The 18,945-nt window shown below is 37.2% G+C and overlaps 1 protein-coding gene across 2 annotated transcripts in view; it reads left to right on the top strand.

Moving 5' to 3' along the window:
- CD2AP (CD2 associated protein) overlaps positions 1–18,945 on the top strand; it is a 90,787-nt gene that overhangs the window by 53,168 nt on the left and 18,674 nt on the right. For both annotated transcript variants that reach the window (XM_062638452.1, XM_062638453.1), the window contains exons 5-10: positions 2,895–3,015; positions 5,559–5,743; positions 9,413–9,518; positions 13,462–13,553; positions 16,238–16,342; positions 18,830–18,866. In XM_062638452.1, the coding sequence (XP_062494436.1) occupies positions 2,895–3,015; positions 5,559–5,743; positions 9,413–9,518; positions 13,462–13,553; positions 16,238–16,342; positions 18,830–18,866 (646 nt within the window). The remainder of the gene's footprint in view (positions 1–2,894; positions 3,016–5,558; positions 5,744–9,412; positions 9,519–13,461; positions 13,554–16,237; positions 16,343–18,829; positions 18,867–18,945) is intronic.

Raw genomic sequence — 18,945 nt, 5'->3', positions numbered from 1 at the left:
TTTGTAACTGAGTGCTCCTGGATAACCTCACCAGCTTGATTTGTGAATAGTGCCTGTACACAGCAGTCATGACTTCAGATGGTCCAACGGAAGCATTTATGAGAGGCAGCATGTGCAGTAAACCGTTGTGGAAGCTGCTGTTTCAGATCACACATGTCAACATCTGGAATGATTTTGGGAGGGTGTTCAGTGTGAAGCAATAGAAATGACCAAATAGTCAAACAGAACAAAAAGATCAAAGCATTTCCTCATCTGGTTTCTTAAGGAAACGTGTTTTATTTTATTCATTATTTTTTTTTCCCAAATCCTACCAGGTAGAAAAAATACTGTAGCTAACTTAAAGTTTTTATGCTGTTTGCATGCTGGTTTTATGATGGTGTAGAATAGACCTGACAGGTGTAGGTTAGGTCTGCTTCACAAAACTGTATACTGATAAAACAAAAATGGAGAAAAAAGGTAGAAAATGCATTCTATTGGTTGTGTGGTATGCTGGGATACCTCGTCTCGGTATCTTGTCTTCACTGCTATGAGGTGATTCAATTCCATTTATGTGTAAAAGGTGCAGTTTGTATATATGCAGATAATGCATAACTGTCACATCAAGATCAAGATCATTTGGTCACTTTTTTAATGGGGAAAATAAGAACATGTGGGGTTTGAGTGCAAATTACATGAACCAAGTGTGCATGATAAATGTATCACTGCTGTAAAACCTTTATTTCTCCTTTGTTTTCCTCCCACATGTGTCAGATGCAGTGCTAAATAACAGATTTATTTTTGTAGTATTTGCATGCTGTGTTATCAAGCATACTCAAAATTCACATGACTGTTAGTAAAGTTCTGCAGAACTGCTTGTTTTAGCTTTTTTTTTTTTCTCCCCTTTTTGTTTATAAGTCTGAGTTTTCATTATCTTACAAAAATAAGTTGATGGAATTCACACTAAAGTACTGGTGTGTGTACCAAAGCTGTAACTCCCTCTTGTGGAAATTGTATCATGTGGTAAGATTTTGAAATGGAAGATATGAGTTGTGAAATTGGGCCTTAGCAATACAGATGACAGAGATGCAGAGATATTCTCCACCAAATCATGTAGAACTTTTTAAACCTGTATTTTAATGATGATTAAAGATAGCTTTTCTGGTAACACAGCTTGTCCATAGTCAAGTTTTTTTAAAAGTGGTGAGAAAGCAAAAGCTAATATGCTCAAGAAATTCCTGTTTTATTACTGATACTCTCGGCATTGGCGTCACTTTGCCTTGCAAGTGTGTAAAGTGCTTTGCTGAACTTATTTCTTGGCAGAAGAATAAATGGATGCTCCAGTTGCTTTCTGTATCGTAAGCATTAAAAGTCCGTTTCTCATGACTCTTGGGTGTAGTATGGGTGAGTCAAGGCGTTTGAATTTTCTGTATATGTAAAGCATGAGATGCTGGAGCCTGGTCAGCAAGTATAAGTAATCTGTGCTTAAAATTTGTTTCAGAGGATCAGACTCTGAATTTGAACCGTCCACAGCTAAGGTATATTTGAGCATCAGAAAGCCTTTAAAAGTAACAATGCTCTTTTCATCTGTCTCTGTAGCTGCCAGGTTTTGCATGCATTCTGCTCGCCTGGAGGTAGGCTGGTGTCTAAACTGTGCCTGTGTGTCAGGCATAGTGACCTACTAAACAAGGCTAAGAAAGGATAATGTAAACAACTGCTGTTTGCCTTTTGTTTGTTTTTAACTCTTGTTGCTTTTCTTTCTTGTCTAAAACCAGCTTTCCAGCCCTGAAATAGCCATCAAAATGAAATATTTTGAAAATTTATGTTAATTATAGTTTTAAAATAGTGCTCATTAGGCAAATACATTTGATTTATTTAAGACACTTTGAAAACTGCTCATAAATTTGAAAAGCACAATTCTTACTCGGTCTTCTGGCCCTGTTTTACACTGTCACCTCTGTATGCCCAAATGCTGTATGTTCTGCTTTGGACCATGGGGTATTCCTGATAAATGTTCCATTAAATGTGAAGTATTGCAGTGTAAATGACAGTGTAAATTACAGGAATCCAAGCACATACCTGAGCACTGGAATCATTATGTTCCCTAATTCCTGGGTGAGTTTCTTTTCAGTGCAAAAATGAGTGGTTTTGTGAAAAGGAAAGCCAACAAAATTTGGTATCCAGTAGACCTATATCCTTAGGACTGTTGTTTGCCACCACAGAATCCTCATGTATCTTTGTTACCATCGGCAGCTGGCCAGCTCTGATGTGAAAGTGTCTGCACCTTCTGTCCCAACTAGAGCCAGCATGTGCTATTCAGCCGGTTGCCTCCTGCTAGAAGGAATGGACAGCTTAGTTTTCTGTTACTCTGATGTCCTGAAGGACTTTTTTCTGTTCTATCCAATATTACCTGTATGAATTATATCTTTGAAACTTGTTTTTTTAATCAAAATTTTTTGAAACTGTTTAATGGGTATGAGGCCAGCGGGAGTAGCACTGATAGAAACTACAGACACAGGAAAAGACAGATGGACAGCAAAAATCCATAAAAATTTCCTTAGCCAGGTTAAAAGTTGCATCTTTATTTCTTCAACAGTGATATTTTCTTCTTCTGTTAGATGTGTAATGCGTGTTATGCTGTTTTACCTTGAGAAAGTTGGACATTTTGCTGCTGTTCTGGATTAATTGGCAGGGGCTAGTCTAATGTTTCAGGATCATTGATGAAGTGACAGTAAACTGTTTTCTTGCTCTTCTTTTTGCCTATTGTTTCTACATCTTTGCGAGGCCTCTTTAAAGAGAAATCATGGTCATTTGAACTTCCCCAAAGTTGTTTGTAGAGTTTTATAAATGAAGCATGGATAGAATTTATAAAAATTTCCTTTTGCTTTATTAATAATGTGCCAAATATTTCTACACAGGTAGAAGAAGGCTGGTGGAGTGGCACACTAAATGGCAGGACAGGGTTGTTTCCTTCAAACTTTGTGAAAGAATTGGAAGTGGCTGATGATGGAGAAACACAGGACTCTCTGGATGACACAGGTGGTATTCTGTTGTAAACCTTTAAAGTCATTTTGGATCTCAGGTATAATTTGGAGTATAATGGTTATATTACAGCAAAAGATGTAAAGAATTCAAGCTTCCTAAGAATGGGAAGTATTGAATTTAATTCTAGAAAATACTGATGCTAGCTATGAAGATACCTGTCCTGCTCCCAATGCACTTTTAATAAAATTGCAGTTGAGGTGTTGGTCTTGCAAGTGTATATTCTGCATTTGTAATAATAATAAATATGAAATTATTACTTCATTTAATAGCTTTTCTCAATCTTATTTTTGTAGACATGGGGTTCTTTAACACAGAACTTGAGCGTTTAACTCTCTCAGTTGAGAATTAAAACTTGAATTGAGGCTCTCTATACTGTTCTGATTCAACTTAAAAAGAAACCTGAGAAGGGGTTCTTCACTGGTTTAATCTAACAATAAAATGTTTTTAAGGCAGTATTTACATTTAGCTATTCCTTTGTGGCTGTGGCAGTATAGCTTGAGAAGAAAGCAGTCTGTGAGTGCTGAATGGTACCAGGCAGGTGCGTGCTTTACAGGCAGTTCCTTGTTCCCTTGAAACTGCACCTTAGAGGCATTCTGTCTTTGAAGACCTGTTTGAAGGCTGGGGACTTGTGACATGATACTGCTAGAATGGCAGTGTTCTTTAGGAGCAGCATCTTAATGCAAGTTAATGGATGCTTGAAGACAGCTGTGTAATGTTCAAGGGGAAAAGTGATTTTTTTTTTTTTTTTTTTTTTTTTCAGTAATGGACACTCTCATTTACAAGATGTTCAGTATTGATTGTTTCTAACAAGGGCTTGTTCAGAGATAGGGGAAAAAATGCCTGGCTTTGATTTTTCTTTTTATTGCTAATTTGTGGAAATACTTGCAGTAGCATAAACCAAAAGCTGTTTGACTTGAGCAGCCTCAAATAGCTTAGCGGCTGTCTCCTTGGAGGTCAAGTTCCTTGAATTAGTGGGGCCTGGAGAGATGAATTTACAAATGGGCATGTGTTGGTCTTAATTCCTGAATACAGAGAGTAGTGGGACAGAACAGTAATTTCAAGTAGTTGTATTTTCTGTCACTGTTAGTGGCAGAAAGTTATGATTTTCATAGTTATGACTTTAAGCCCCTCACACCCCCAGAGGTTATATTTAATTTTCAGTATGTTCACAATAAGGATTTCAGGTGTCTGCTAGTTCTCCCCTTACCACTGGGAAACAGTAAATGTCCCGTTCACTGAGCTATGGTCTTTCAAACATGCAACCTCTTCTTATCAGTGAAATATCTAGCTATCCTTTTAGGTATGTAAGAGGGATATAACTGAGTAGTAACTCAGTTGAGAAAAAGTGAGATACTGAAATCAAGAGCCACGTAACTTCACAGTATTATGAAAACCTCATACATTTGTGGTGGAGGGAAGAGGCTTTAATCTTCATTGCAATTTCCAGAAAATAACTTAACTGAAAAACTAAAAGATGTGGAGACTATTTTGAATTTGGTTTCTAAAAGCTCTCTATTTTCACATTACCATCTGGCATTCTGCATGTGGAAATAATTTGCCCATGAATACTGGTTTGTAGGTTTTAACAGATTTGATTGCAACTTAAAAGTTAAAAGAGAAGGAAAGGAAAAAATAATAAAAACCAACTAACTAAACAACCAAGCCAAAAAAAAAAAAAAAGGAAGGAAAAAAGGTGTATGTGTGTGTGTGTGTGTGTAGATATAGATATCTTAGAAGAGTTTAAAAGGTTTTTAACTACATTTTTTTTTTCAGAGAGAATAAATGTTGTCTTGCACGACTGAAAGATTTAAAGAATACTTAATCACTGGTAGATAACACAAGTATTTATCTCTACCAACTATGTCTGATATGAATGCTGAACTCCTTTAAAACAGGGTTTAGGTGTTATCAGGTTAAAAAGTTATTTAAATAAATTTGCAGTAAACTTTTCAGGTATTTTTGATAGTGCATTTTGAGAAAAAGGAAAATTTCAGTTTGGTGCCCTGAGAGGCATCATTTGATTGCTGAAACAACAAATGATGTGCTGAAATGCAGTTGTGATTTTTTTTTTTTTTTTTTTTCTTCTCCCCATGGCTGCTGAAACATAGTAGGACTCATTACTGAGCTTTATTGATTATCGCTTTCAGCAGCTATAGCTGTGCAAATGACAAGTTTTAAATGTTGGACTAAGCCCATGTCTTTAGAGAATGCATAAGCAGCGTTTCTGAAAACTAATGGAAAACATTGATGTTAACAGGCTGTGGAGCCTGAGTGATAACTGAAATAGCAACCAATATGAGCAATCTAATGACGTAGTAGCCCAGAGTATTTAGTGCAATACTGGTGTCATTTCAAATGGTCTGAAGTTGAAAGTGCAAAAGGAGCAAATCTCAGGTATTACAGCTACAATAATGCTCCTAGAAATGATGTTTAGCAAGAGCAGTGCACGCAGTTGTGTTATTCCCACTTCTTTTTTTTTCCAAGAAGAACAAATAATTTCCAGTCTTAGACCAACTTTTTTTTTTTCTTTCTTTCAGAGTCTGTTTTCAGTGGTCCTACCTCACCTGTGGCCTCTCCAGGAAATGGGACTGAAACTGCATCTGGACCAGCGCAGCCAAAGAAAGTCCGAGGTGTTGGGTTTGGAGATATCTTTAAAGAAGGCTCAGTGAAACTTAAGACAAGATTATCCAGTAATGAATCAGAAGATAAAAAGCAAGATAAGGTTAATACTGGTTCATATTGGCTTTGGCTTTTTTTTGTTTGTTTGGTTTGTTTTGGGAGGGAGAAGGGGGTTCCTATATAAGTAATTTGGAAGACTTGGCTCTGAAGACAATGTTTCTTGCAGCTGCTGAATGCACTGGCCATTTAAAAATTTGTCAATATGGCTCCATAATCAGACCATATTCTTCTTATGGGGCTCTTGCCTATAAAACAAAACAACCCCCCTCAAACTTATTTCATAGTAAGTTATATTTAGCATTGATTCCAAAAGGTCTGTTTAAATGTTTTGGTATTTGAAGCATCAGAGAGGGAAAACAAAGCTGATATAAAAATTATCATTTCAAAGAGACATGATGTGTTTGAGAAGTTACTGTGTTTTACGCCTCCAGTACGGTAAAATCTTTCTATGCAAGTTAAACTTGTCCTTTAAAACAAGCAATGTTTGGTGTTTTTTTTGTATGTTTTGTTTTGTTTTGTGTGTGTTTTGTTTGTTTGTTTTATTTGTTTGTTTTTCAGGTTTTTTTTTTTCCCATTCCCCCCCCCCAATTTTTGGTGGATGTTGAGATTGGTGTTCTAGGTGTCAACCATCATTACCAGTGTAAATGTCGTTCAGTAAATGCTGCCAAGATTTTGGCTTTGGTGATGTCTTAGGTCAATGAGCTACATGAACTGGTGATTGTGTAAGCCTGAAAAAATCTGTTCTACAATTTGCATCCTCTTTTCTTTTCCTCCTTTTTTATGAGTGGGACAGGGGAAAAGGCACTTTTATTCTTTATATTGAACTTAAAGCTTAGAAGACAGGAGATAATGTGACAATGGTGGAATTGCTTTAGTTTCCCTTCTGTTTTGGTCTGGATCTGAGAGCACTGTTACCCCTTGGAAGCACAATAGCAATACACAGTCCTTTATCTTGAACTTATGTATTGTTTATGCCATGAGCTTCTATACGGACTTGCAGCTCTGGATAAATTAAAGGCAGTGGAGATAATCCACTGTTTCAGTTCTTATCCAGGTGGTCAATGAAAGCAAGCTTTTAAAACCTTGGACAATTTCATATTTTTTTTTTTGTTGTCTGTGGGTTATGGTCATTAATGCTGTTTGTTGACTGATTTGCTTTCCTCTGCTGCCATGGAAATAATTGTAATGGTGTAGGGCAAACATGGCATGAGTCCCTAGGAAGGGGGCAGAGACAGAAACTCCCTTGAATGTGTTTTCCATTGGTAGCAGTGTGAAGAGCAGTGCTCATCCACCTATAGACATGTATGTTCTCTTTGTTTCTGATCCTGTCAAAACATCAGGTGATTTAGAAAATAAAAGTTACAAGTGTGCTGCCTTCCATTTAAGGCTCAAGGAATGTTATTTCCTAAGGAAGGTGTTGCTCAACTTCAGAGTCCTTTCAGCATATGCATGGAGGGAGGCTTTTTACCAAGGTCTGTAGTGACAGAACAAAGAACAGTGGCTTTAAATTGAAGGAGGGCAAGTTTAGATTGGACATAAGGAAGAAATTCTGCACTGTAAGGGTGGTGAGATGCTGGCACAGGTTGCCCAGAGAAGCTGTGGCTGCCCCCATTCCTGGCAGTGTTCAAGGCTGGGTTGGATGGGGCTTTGAGGAACCTGGTCTAGTGGAAGGTGTCACTGCCCATGGCAGGAGTTTGAAACTGGAGGAGCTTTAAGGTCCAACCCAAACCATTCTGTGTTTCTATGAAGGCTCAGTGATTTTCCTCTGTTCTCTCCGGCCTTTGTACCTTGCAGCAGAATTCTGTGGTATCACCACATCCCCTTGTGAATGCTGTTAGACTAGGCTGTCAGGACCCAGCTTTCAGTTTGCTTTCTTGTTGTGAGATTGATCATTCAAAAGCATGTTTCCCTACATTCTACCTTGTAACTTGGGAGTATAAAGAGCCTAACTAAAGTATTTTCAATTAATATGAAGTCTCCTCAGACATTTTGAATTGTGTTATTTGACTGTGCATAAACACTGAAATATGTTGTTGCTCTGCTCTTGGTTGGCTTGCCTGGGAAGTTGTTATAGGCCATTTCTCAGCAAGAGGGAAATGAAGTGCAAAACCAGTTTTGCATAGCTTAAGGACAATGAAATAAACAGTTGAGTTTAGCACTTAATATTCCACTTATGCTTGTTGCCAAGGTCATCTCAAAGGTGGACAGACTTACAAAACAACATAGAGAGCCGTAGAAAGGTAATTCTCATGAAGGTTTTGCAAAAATGAACGACTTCTTTGGATTTGTGCTCAGCTCACTTTGGAGCTAGATGGAGGGATGCTGGAAGGCTGTTCTCAGTCTTCGAGCCAGTAAGGAAAAAAGCTGTCATCAGGAAACTGTAGAGAGTTTTGTTTTTTTTTGTTTTTTTTTTTTAAAACTTGGGAAATTCAGAGACTGTTCAGCACAGGAAGGCTGAGCTCTGATGTATCTGAAGTGCTCTAGAGTATATATGGTCCTGCAAGAGGGAGTTTCAGCTGGTGCCAGCATCCTGCCTGGGCTCAGGCTATTTATACCCTGCCTGCCTAAACTTGCTTTCATACCTTTACTTGCATCCCATTTTGGAAGAGGGAAATGTAGAGAACTATTTCCATGTTGGACTTGTTTAATCCCATAGGTGGGTTATTTTAGTGCTTACTTCATATAGCATTCTGGAGCAAGTTAAATCACATATGTACTTAAAAGAGCATCATGAGTGACCGTGGCTTCTGCTATGATATGTCAGAGGTACCAAACACCAGTTCACAGTCACTACCTGGTTTTAAGGAGTAAATCTATTTTTTTTTTTGGCAGTAGAAAGTCTGCAAAGTTAACCATAAATGCAAATGAACAGACTAACTAAAGGCAAAGGGAGTTTTCACATCAGTAACATTATTAGGGCTACTCAGGTAAGTACTGACTGTAAGATCATATTCTGTGTTTGTAGCTTGTAAGTCTATGAAGAAGTGGATGCAGCTGAGCCTGTCTGAATCTTCCTGGCAGCTCAGTGTGTCTCCTGGGTGGAGGAAAAAAATCCACATTAGAACAACTACTTTGGTTGGAGGTTAACTTTGAAACTTGTTACTGGTTGCAATGCCTTTCTGTTACTTTGGTTCAGGAGAAATCTCTAGTGGCACTTACCTGTTCTGTATGAATTGCTAAGAGTGAAGGGAAGCTAGGATGGGTTTTCATGTGATTTTACTTTTGTCTGAATAGTTAAAACCTGTTTGCCTCTTCAGCTGAGGTGGTTTATAGCTACTGAATATTACTGCTTTATTCCAGAGCATGGTAAGCATGGTCAGTGAGTTACTTTCAGTAGAGCTGTTAAAGAAGTGCTTCTGCTCTGTGCTGGAGGAAGCAATTTTCAGGCTAATGGAAAAGTAACACTTGGAACTGCTGAAATACAATTGCAAAAGTATATCTGGCAATATTTTGAGATTGTCTTCCAGTTTCAAATCTGTGCTCTATCTTTAATCAGTAGACAAAATTCTAATCGCTGTAGCTGTAATGAGGTAACTACAGTAAGTGAAGTACTTAAGCAAAAAGCATATTGAATCTCTTGCAGACGGTCATTTGCATCATGCCAGCTAATGAAAACCTGAGTATGTTCTGTAGCCTAATAAAAAAATGGGGTGGGGGGAAACAAACCCTCATAAAGAATTTTTGCTAACAAAGTTCTCTTTTGTTTATACAGCCATTACCTAACCATCCCCCTGGAACAAAGCTAGTTCATTTTCCCAGTACAACAAAAACTGAGAACTTGTCAGAAGTAACAAAAGCAGAAGCTGAAAGTAAACTTGGTAAGGCTGGAAATTTACATCTATTACTTGGTAGTGCTCTCTAGAGAAGTATTTGGTTGTCAAATTTTTTGTGTTAAGTCTTACACAAAAATCCAGTATACTCAAAACCAATGTTCTGTACCTTTCAGGAGTTCTGCAAATGCAAATGAGTCTAAAAAAGTTTTTACTTGCATTTCTGTGGAAAATGAATCAAAATATTTGTAGGATTGTCTCCCAGAACAAAATCAAGCTGGGGTATGAAGTTTTATTACAGCAGTCTCTTTGCATTATTTTGCTATCTTGATCTCTGCAGACTTAACTGTCTGCCTAGCTTTTAGTGTTCAGATGGAATGCTGAAAATCTATTGCTATGGAACAGTCCCTTAATTTGGTTTCTGTCACTAGATTACAGAAGTCACTTTCTAGGCTTAGAATTTACCGTGGAGTTGCTAGTGTGCTCTCATAACTGTCAAACTGAAGTTGCTTGTATCAGAAAGTTGGTGTTGATGTTTTGTGGAAGTCTGTTCCCTAGATAGTTCCATTGTGATTCTAACTTTTTTTATTTGTCTTTTTTATTATCTCTAAGAATCTATGACTTCATTTAACTCCCAAATTGCATAGTTTTAAATAAAGGGATATTTTTAAGCCAACCCAAAACATCTTGTGGGAGCGCCAAAGTCATATAAAAAATTAACTTCAATTATACGATGTGTAGACAGCTCATTTTGCCTGGTTCCAGAGCAGACTTTTTTTTTGACTTCTGTATTATAATTTCAAGTATATTTTTGTTTTATGTGGAAATACTTTATTTTGGTGCAAGTGGGTTGTTTAGGTGGAGTGCATAATTTGCAGAAATAGGAAAACTACAACAAACAATTGACTTTAGTTGTGCCCAGGAGTTCTGTAATGTAGCACAACAGGGCACTTGAAACAGGATGTTTGTCAGAGCCCTGGTTACCTGTGGCTTTAACAGTGTATAAGGTATCCTTGCTGTTCTAGCCATATTCTGGCTTTGCTGACTTGGATAGCTATAAATAGTATGACCATATTTCCAAACAGATGATTACTGTCAAGAAGTGTTTGGTGAAATGGGTTGAGAGCAGTTAATATTTATGTTTTGCCATTACAAAGCATACATCAAAAGCTTGCATATGATACAAATGATTCGATGAAAGTTCCTGCTAACTTGCAACTTTGAAATATTTCCTAAACATCAAAATTGGGATTATCTTTGGATCTTGCTTTTAAACCGTTCCAGTGCTATTGCTGTAAGTGCACCAAGACAATGTACAACCCTGAGCACAACTCTTCCTAAAAAATCTGAACATTCAGTACTGAACACTTATCATTCAGTATTTAGCTCTTTGCATAATTTCAGATGCATCTCATGCTAAAAACATAGAAATTGGACTAATCCAGTAGCTATGTTGGGTGTCTTCCCCCAGAGGAAGAATATGTCAGAGAGGAGCTTAAATGTGATAGTAATAGATGCTGTAGGAGAACATCAGTAGATAGACACCATTTAAGAACATTTTACAACCTTTGAAGAAAGCTTGGTTTTCTTATGTAGTGTTTTTATTTCAACATCTACTATTGCATAGTTTATGTATGTAATCCTCAGTTTTGAGAGAGTGAGTTTACAATAAAATGCATTCAGCATGTTAGCAAACAGAGATCTCCAAAGTTTTTAGACTGGTGTGGCTGATTTTGTGGTGTGGCTCTGCTATTTCTGTGAATCTTGTTTTGGCATCTGGAGCAAATATGTAAAAATATTTTGTTTAAAAAATAATCACCATTTGACCCCTCTTTCCCCTTATTATGTTAGAACACAACATTTGTGATTGTTATCATAGAATCATAGAATAGTTAGGGTTGGAAAGGACCTTAAGATCATCTAGTTCCAAACCCCCTGCCATGGGCAGGGACACCTCACACTAAACCATATCACCCAAGGATTTGTGATTGTTGCTATTGTGTTGGTCGAACCAAGTCTTGGAAAAGATTCAATTTCAAACTACCTTTTATTAAAAATATTCATCGAAGTTCAGATTTACTGTTTTGTAAATACCATTTTAGATTTAAATGCTCAGAAGTCTAAACTGGACTATTTTCTTCTTTAACTACTGGCAGAATATCAGGTTTACAAACCAAGGTTCTGAAGTGGCAAAGTTGTGCATGCTTGTAGTGTACCTGGCTGGGTTTCTCAGCTGGTGCTGACTGCTGGTGCTTACAGTCTGGCATGTGTGGGAACCTTGGTGGTCTGTGAGGTGTCAGAGCTCCCTGTCCCCAGCCTTCCTGGCAGCTAGAGCAGAGTGAAAGGTCCCCTTTCTGGTGATGTTTCTGCCTGTTGTGAGGCTTGGTGTATGTGAGGAGGGGAGAAGTGCAGAAGGTATAGAAATGTATTACGCTTGGTTTGTACTTACTCACTAATAATGAATAAAATCCCCAAATTTGATAGATAGTTGTAGTATATCTGTTGAATCTCATTTTAGTCAGTGTGGTGGATTTTTTTTTTTTACCTAGATGTAAGCATTTGTCTCTGACATGGTTCTTCCTATGGCTCTGTAATTCTTCATAAGCTGCAATATAGTCAATCTACAGTTGAGCATTTTTGATCACTAGATAAGGCTGTCAAATAATGCAAGTTCTTGTATTTGGGATTACTCATGTGGTTACGTATCTATGTCTATCTGTATAGATAAATCTATCTCTTAATCTTGACATACTTTTACATTTTAACATAGTGGTTGTTCCTCACCAAGGTAAATTTTTAATTAACAGAATTTGTGTGTTTTTTTTAACTAAAGATTTGTGTCATGATTAAACAAATACAACAACAACAGCAACAAGGTTCAACTGCAATTCATTTCTTTTCTTACCATCCAGCAGCAGGCAGTCATTAAGACTTGCATATGATCCTCATGATGCCTTGGTGGTGTGCTGCGCTCTAACTGGGGGTTGGTGCAGCTGCTCACCTGTGTGTGTTGTTAGTGCCAAATATGTGTTTAGGTTATGGCAGCACAGTAGAGTCTTTTGTTTGCTTCCTCTTCCTTAATCTGTCAGATACAGAAATATATTCTTTTTATATGCCAAATTATTTTACATGTGCTGGGGTTAAAAAGGGTGCAAAAGGGATTGTGTTGCAATCAATCCTTCTATATTAATGTATTTTGGCCTTTTTCATGTTTGTGTTCTAGTGTGGGAAAGGAAAATGAATCCTCCTGCTTTTTCACCTGAAAACCTTATCACAATTTTAAATGGATTAGTTATTGAACTGTACCAAATTGAAAGAAAGGAATTATTCTGTCTACTTTTGCAGAAGAGGCTGTGACTGTGAGCTGATCACTCGGATGAGCTCTGGTTTCAGGTGCTTAGCCAAGGAATTCCTTTGCTTCAGTTATTTGGTTTTACAGCAGAATTTCACATTTGCTGGGTATTTGAAGTTTCTGTAATTGTACATGTTAATAAAGGATGATGTCACCTTGAAATGTTTGAATGTATTTAATTAGGATTGCAAATTTGAGATTTAGATCAAATTTGAAAATAAAAATCATATAAACTCTCAATAAAAGCTCCAAACAATATTTGTCTAAAGTAGCTTAAACCAGAGTATATAATGCTATGGAGAGGGTTAGAGAAGCTGTTATAATTTAACTTAGTAGACTCTTCTCCCTCTGAAGTCAGAGTACTTGAATTAAGTTGCTGTTGTGGAAAAAAGTGTTTTAGAGCTTAAACTCTTGATATAACAAAGATTTATTTCCATTGTTCTGTAAATATAGACTTTTATTTTTTCTTGTGATATGGTAGTGAACATGTAAAGCTCTCCCAGATGGCTCATCTAGAAGGGAACTATTATTATAGTGTTAATTTCTGAGCTCTTCTTTTGGACAGCAAAAGTGATCTAGTGTTATGTATGTTAGTACCTATGGAAAGCAAATATGGTTAATTGTGCTGCTTTGTTTCAGCCAAGGAATATTGCAGGACAGTATTTCCCTATGAAGGCTCAAATGATGAACTGAGCTTTAAAGAAGGCGAGATCATTCAAATAATCAGTAAGGTAAGATGTTCAGTCTGCTTTAACCATTTATGTAGCTTTTGTGGGTTTTGCACAGGTAGATAACGTATAAAATATGAAAGCCGGAGGGTCTGTTGAAGTAGATAATCCTGTAGACTGATTTGTCTTGTGTGAGAGTCAACTCTTCTGTACTTGGTGGAGATACAGATGTCCTTAAAGATGGTTCTGGAGTAGGAAGTTATCTTAGATTCCTCAAAGGCCAGTCAGATCAGTGTACACCCAGTACCAAATGCCTTTTTAGAGGGGAAGTTGGAAAAGCTTTGCAAAGAGCCCTTTTACCTTCAGAATTTGTACTTTTTCTCTGGTGATAGACCAGGCTGACCTATCTATCAGGTAGTGGTTGGAAAGTATTATTGTCAAAAGGTGAGAAATTAGGATCAGTACTTAGATTTTGGTCTAGGTATTATGAAAAAAAAACTGCAGGTATTTTCAGCAGGAGAATGAAGTTCAGGTTATTTATTGAATATTTAAAACTCCTTTCTGAAAGAGCATCTTGTTGCAGAGATGGTTTTAAACAACAAAAGAACCTATCCATACATAATATCCCTGCAGTACTCTGAAGCCTTTTGTTAGTTTATATGCTGCTATATGTCCTCAACATAAAAAAGACATGGAACTGTTGGAACAAGTCCAGAGGAGGGCCATGAGGATGATCAGGGGGCTGGAGACCTCCTGTATGAAGACAGTTGAGAAAGGGGCTGTTCAGCCTGGAGAAGAGAAGGCTGGTTGGAGACCTCATAGCACCCTTCCAGTATCTGAAGGGGGGGGCTCTAGGGATGCTGGCGAGGGACCCTTCATTAGGGACTGTAGTGCTAGGATAAGGGGTAATGGGTTAAAACTTAAACAGGGTAAGTTCAGGTTAGATATACGGAAGAAGTTCTTTACTGCGAAGGTGGTGAGGCACCAGAAAGTTGTGAATGCTCCATCCCTGGCAGTGTTCAAGGCCAGGCTGGACAGGGCTTTGAGCAACCTGGTCTTAGTGGAAGGCATCCCTGCCCATGGCAGGGGTGTGGAACTGGATGATCTTAAGGTCCTTTCCAACCCTAACTATTCTATGATTCTATATTAAGGAATAATGACTTCGCTAAAGAAAAGTGAAAATTCTTATTTTTTTTTTGTTTGTTTGTTTTCAGCTTTCACAGCAGAAGGAAAGTAATACCTGTTTTGTTTTTTTTTTTTTTTTGTAGAGGAGTTTAAGTTTATGGAAAAGCTGAATGCTTTTCTTAACAAGTTATTGGTATTACTGACTGTAATTGCAGTGGAAAAGAGTATTTATGGAGACCACTTTTTCAAACATGACAGCTCTTGATTCATCTTCAGTGAAACTCTTACCTCTCTGTCCCTCTTAAATTTACCCCAAGTTTATCCAAAGCATATGCTGGTCCAAATGGGAGCAAAGCAGAGTTATACAGAGCAGAGCTCTCCCTCTAAAACCATCTTCTGAAGTCTGAGTATATTAATGTAAGTTTAAGTTGGCTGCCCCAATCTGGGGTTTTGATCTGCCATGTGTAAAGGTAGTTTTCTTCTAGTACGTAAGTATCTGTAAAGCCTGTCCCTATTGGCCATTTACTTTCTGTTGTGTTACGTATGATCATTTGCCATGAAGTTGTCTCTGACTTCCTAGCATACCCTCAGCACTGGCTAAATGAAGTTTAGCACTAGATGCATTTTCCCATTCATGACTGCTCACTGCTCAGAAGCTGGACTCTATAGTACTTAATTGAAAGGGTGACAGAGGGAGGAATAGGAAAAAACTTTACCAGACTTTTATTTTCAGCACTTATCGCCTATTCACATCTTTCTTGCTGATTCCTCCTTCAGTTTAATGTGGGGTGAGATTTTTTTAAAACCTTTTTCCCCCCAGTCCTCTACCTATTCCATGTCCCAGCCAAATCAATTACCGAATTATTCTTGTTGTGTACTGAACTTTGGAAGGAACTACTTGGTGCTGCTAACAGAGGCACATGTCAGCAGTAATCCACTTGGAGCTGTATGCAGGGGTGACATCTGCAGTATTTTGGATCTGAGGAACAGAGGAAAGCTGTTATTTATGCTGCCAAAATATTCAAATAACATCGTACTTTCTGCTATGGATAAACTAAGGTCTTGATCCAGTAAGATCATGTCATGGATTTTTACGCAACTGAATTAATTCGCCCTCCCTCTGCCCCTCTTTAATTTTAACTTATACCTTAATGTGGTTATAATGGGTATATCCTCTTGCTTCTTCACCCTTTTCAGACCAGTGGACCTGATTCATCACATCAGAATCGCTTTTGCTGAGTAAAATTCTGTGTTACACCAATACCACTTGAAGTATTTATTGAATAAGTTGCCAGCTAAGGAAGTTGAGTATATTGAATACTGTGTGTTGGGTCATACTGGGTTTACATACTTTTTTCCCTTTGCAGATCTTATCCTTATACCCTTATCTTATATATGATGTAATATACATCTCCTGCTTGTTAGAAAACAAACAAAAAGTGACCAAACCTGATCTGTAGCTGTTTCCCTTTGGAAAGGTGGCCAAAGTATTCCTCTGGTAAATGTGGTATTTCAGAAAAAAATTATTTTATATTGTGGATAAAAGCAATAATATTCCTGTAACCGTATCTCTTCTGGGGAAGGAGTAAATCCTGATTCAAACGTCCTGTTGTTTATTTTAGGACACTGGAGAGCCAGGCTGGTGGAAAGGAGAACTCAATGGTAAAGAAGGAGTCTTCCCAGATAATTTTGCTGTTCAAATACAAGAGTCTGATAAAGACTTCCCTGTAAGTTCTTACGTGTATCATTTAGTATCAAAAAAAAAATAGATGGAAATGCAAACAATAAAATTCTTCATAGCATGTTAAGCTGCTTAAAATGTTATTACAATTGTAGCAATTTTAACTTTATCTTGAATTAGTTATATCAAAGTAGAAAGATTTAAAAGCTAATGCTTGTCTTTAAACTTCTTAATTGTTAAAAAGAGGCATGCTTTTTGATATTAACTATATTAGTGAGGATGATTAGGTCATATAGAAAAGGATATGGTTCTGATAACATTCTGTAATATGTAACTCATTACTGTCTTCAATCCTTACTGTTTTGAAAAGATATATAAGCAGTTGGTCTTCTTCATCTGTAGTCCTGTAAGCAACTATAATTGAAAATACTGAATAGCCCCTGTAAATCTGACTGGGATTTTTCCATGCTCAGACTTGCCTGTAGGCAGCGGTGCATGAGTCTTTGGATAGGATCTAGAAATATCTTTCTCCCACCATCTCATGTGCTAAATTGTAGAAATACATGGTTTCATGTGGTACTTCTTGGTCTTGTAATTTTGGTTCTTATTTTATAATTTTCTTGTTGATGGCTGCATTAATTCACAAATGTACATCATCTTCAGATGGGATGGATTCAGGTCCAAGTCAGAAAATCTAAATGCTGAAGCATGTATCTCAGCAGAACAGTGAGTTTCATAGTAATTTAGTGCCATTTCATATGGAATTGGAGACATTCACAGAGAATTGCTAAGTACAACCTGATAGATAGTTATTAATTTAGCATTTAGCCTCAGTTACTTAACATACACAGAAAGTCTAGTTATTCCAAGTCAGAATTTCCTTCTTAACTTGATTCTCAGCTTTGCAAGAATGGCATAAATGCTGTAACATACAGCTGACATGATTTGAGGGGTAGGTGGGAAGTATTACTGTTTTGCAATACAGAATTACTCTTTGAGAAAGGAAAGAGAAATTGTTCTTTTACCGTAAACAGTGTCTCCTGTAGACAAACCCTGCTTTAATCCTTTATTTTTCATTGTATAGTGTGTCTTAGTACAGGGATTCACCTGGCGCTGAGCAGCTTTGAAGTTCAAAGCATTGGATAGCCGATTATTATAATCGGCTATTTGATCCTGACTTGATAAAAAACACAGATCAGAATCATGTAATGGCAGGGTGATGCTGAGCTCTCAGCATAATTGGTTTTGATATAGGCAGAAATGCTGCACAGCTGGATAATGTATCTATGTTTGAGGGAACGAAAGAAAATATGGTCTTGTTACTTATGTTCACCAGCTCTTGTGTTCTCTGAAATTAGAGGAAGAAATTTAATATGGGTTTTCATGCTTGCTTAGTTACATTTCGCCTATTAGAATAAAATCCTTCTGCATTAAGAGTACCTTATTCAATAGTGGTAGGGGCACAGAAGTGAAATCCACCCATAGCAACTGTTTCAAAAATACTTACTACAAGGTGTTTTGGAGGGGCTCTATTAGACTAAGCCCATACGGTTTCAGCAGTGTTTGGATAAAGAATGAGTTGTTTTTTTTTTTCAGGCTTTTGTGATTGCTTTATCAGTGAGTCTTGTCCTTAGTACAGCCACAAAGATAGCTCTTCTAGAGCATTTTTGTTAATTGCATTCTAAGGATGAGGTGGTTTGAGATGCTGGTCCTGAGAGATGCCAGTTCTCCTTCAACAGGAGAGGTTTAAATTAAATTTTACCAGCTTAAGGAAAGTGATGAGTGATTGCATTTTAAAATAAAGTTAGTTTCAGTGTACAGTGTAGTGATGACCACACTGGGAAAGCAAGCCAAAGACTACGGCACTGTAATACTTTGTACAGTTTTTGAGCAAATACAGTTAATGTAGTTTGTCCACCTTTCCCACTTAAATATACAGTGATAAGGAAGCTCAAAACAGTATTTAGAACCTGCAGTGTTTATATTGCAAAGGCTGCTATTTTAATTTGTTTCCTTGTGCTTGTAATTTAGGAGTCAGTTAATTGAAATAGTTCTTCTGATGCTTACTTTAGATTTTTTTTTTTCTGTGAAAGTGACCAATTTTAGGTCAAAAATTTACCTGATTATTCTTTTAAATTGCATTGTACTAAGACTGAGGTTTCATAATGAAGTTAAAATGGTTGCCATCAGAACAATTCTTTGGACTAAAATAGATGTAGTTCTTAGGTTTTAGTTCTTTGTGCTTCTACTGCTTATACACACTGCTGAAGCACTGATCTGATTGGAAGATTTTGATCTGATTTGCATTTTGTTTTTGCAACTGGCTGGCTAGGAGATATGAGAGGAATTCCTCCAGTTCTGTTTCCTGTCTGTGAATTGATTGCCTCCTTTGTGAAATACTTTTAAATCAGCTAGTAAACAAGCTAGACATTACAGTATGCAAAACAAAACACTGAGTCTGTCTTCAATAGTTAATATCTGTTTGTTTGAGTAATATTTTTATTTATTCTTTGTTTTGGTTTTTTTTTTTTAGAAACCAAAGAAACCTCCACCTCCAGTTAAAAGTCCAGGTATGTAGTGTATGAATAGTGGTACACATTTGAGGAAATATTAAATTGGAAGCAGTGCATGACTTCAAAAGAAAATTCA

Source organism: Pezoporus occidentalis, unplaced genomic scaffold, assembly GCF_034315485.1.
Source record: "Pezoporus occidentalis ecotype Australia unplaced genomic scaffold, CSIRO_AGI_Poc_V1 ctg57, whole genome shotgun sequence".
Lineage (NCBI taxonomy): Eukaryota > Metazoa > Chordata > Aves > Psittaciformes > Psittacidae > Pezoporus > Pezoporus occidentalis.
The sequence above is the reverse complement of the archived record's forward strand: the minus strand, read 5'-3'. Positions and strand labels throughout refer to the sequence as shown.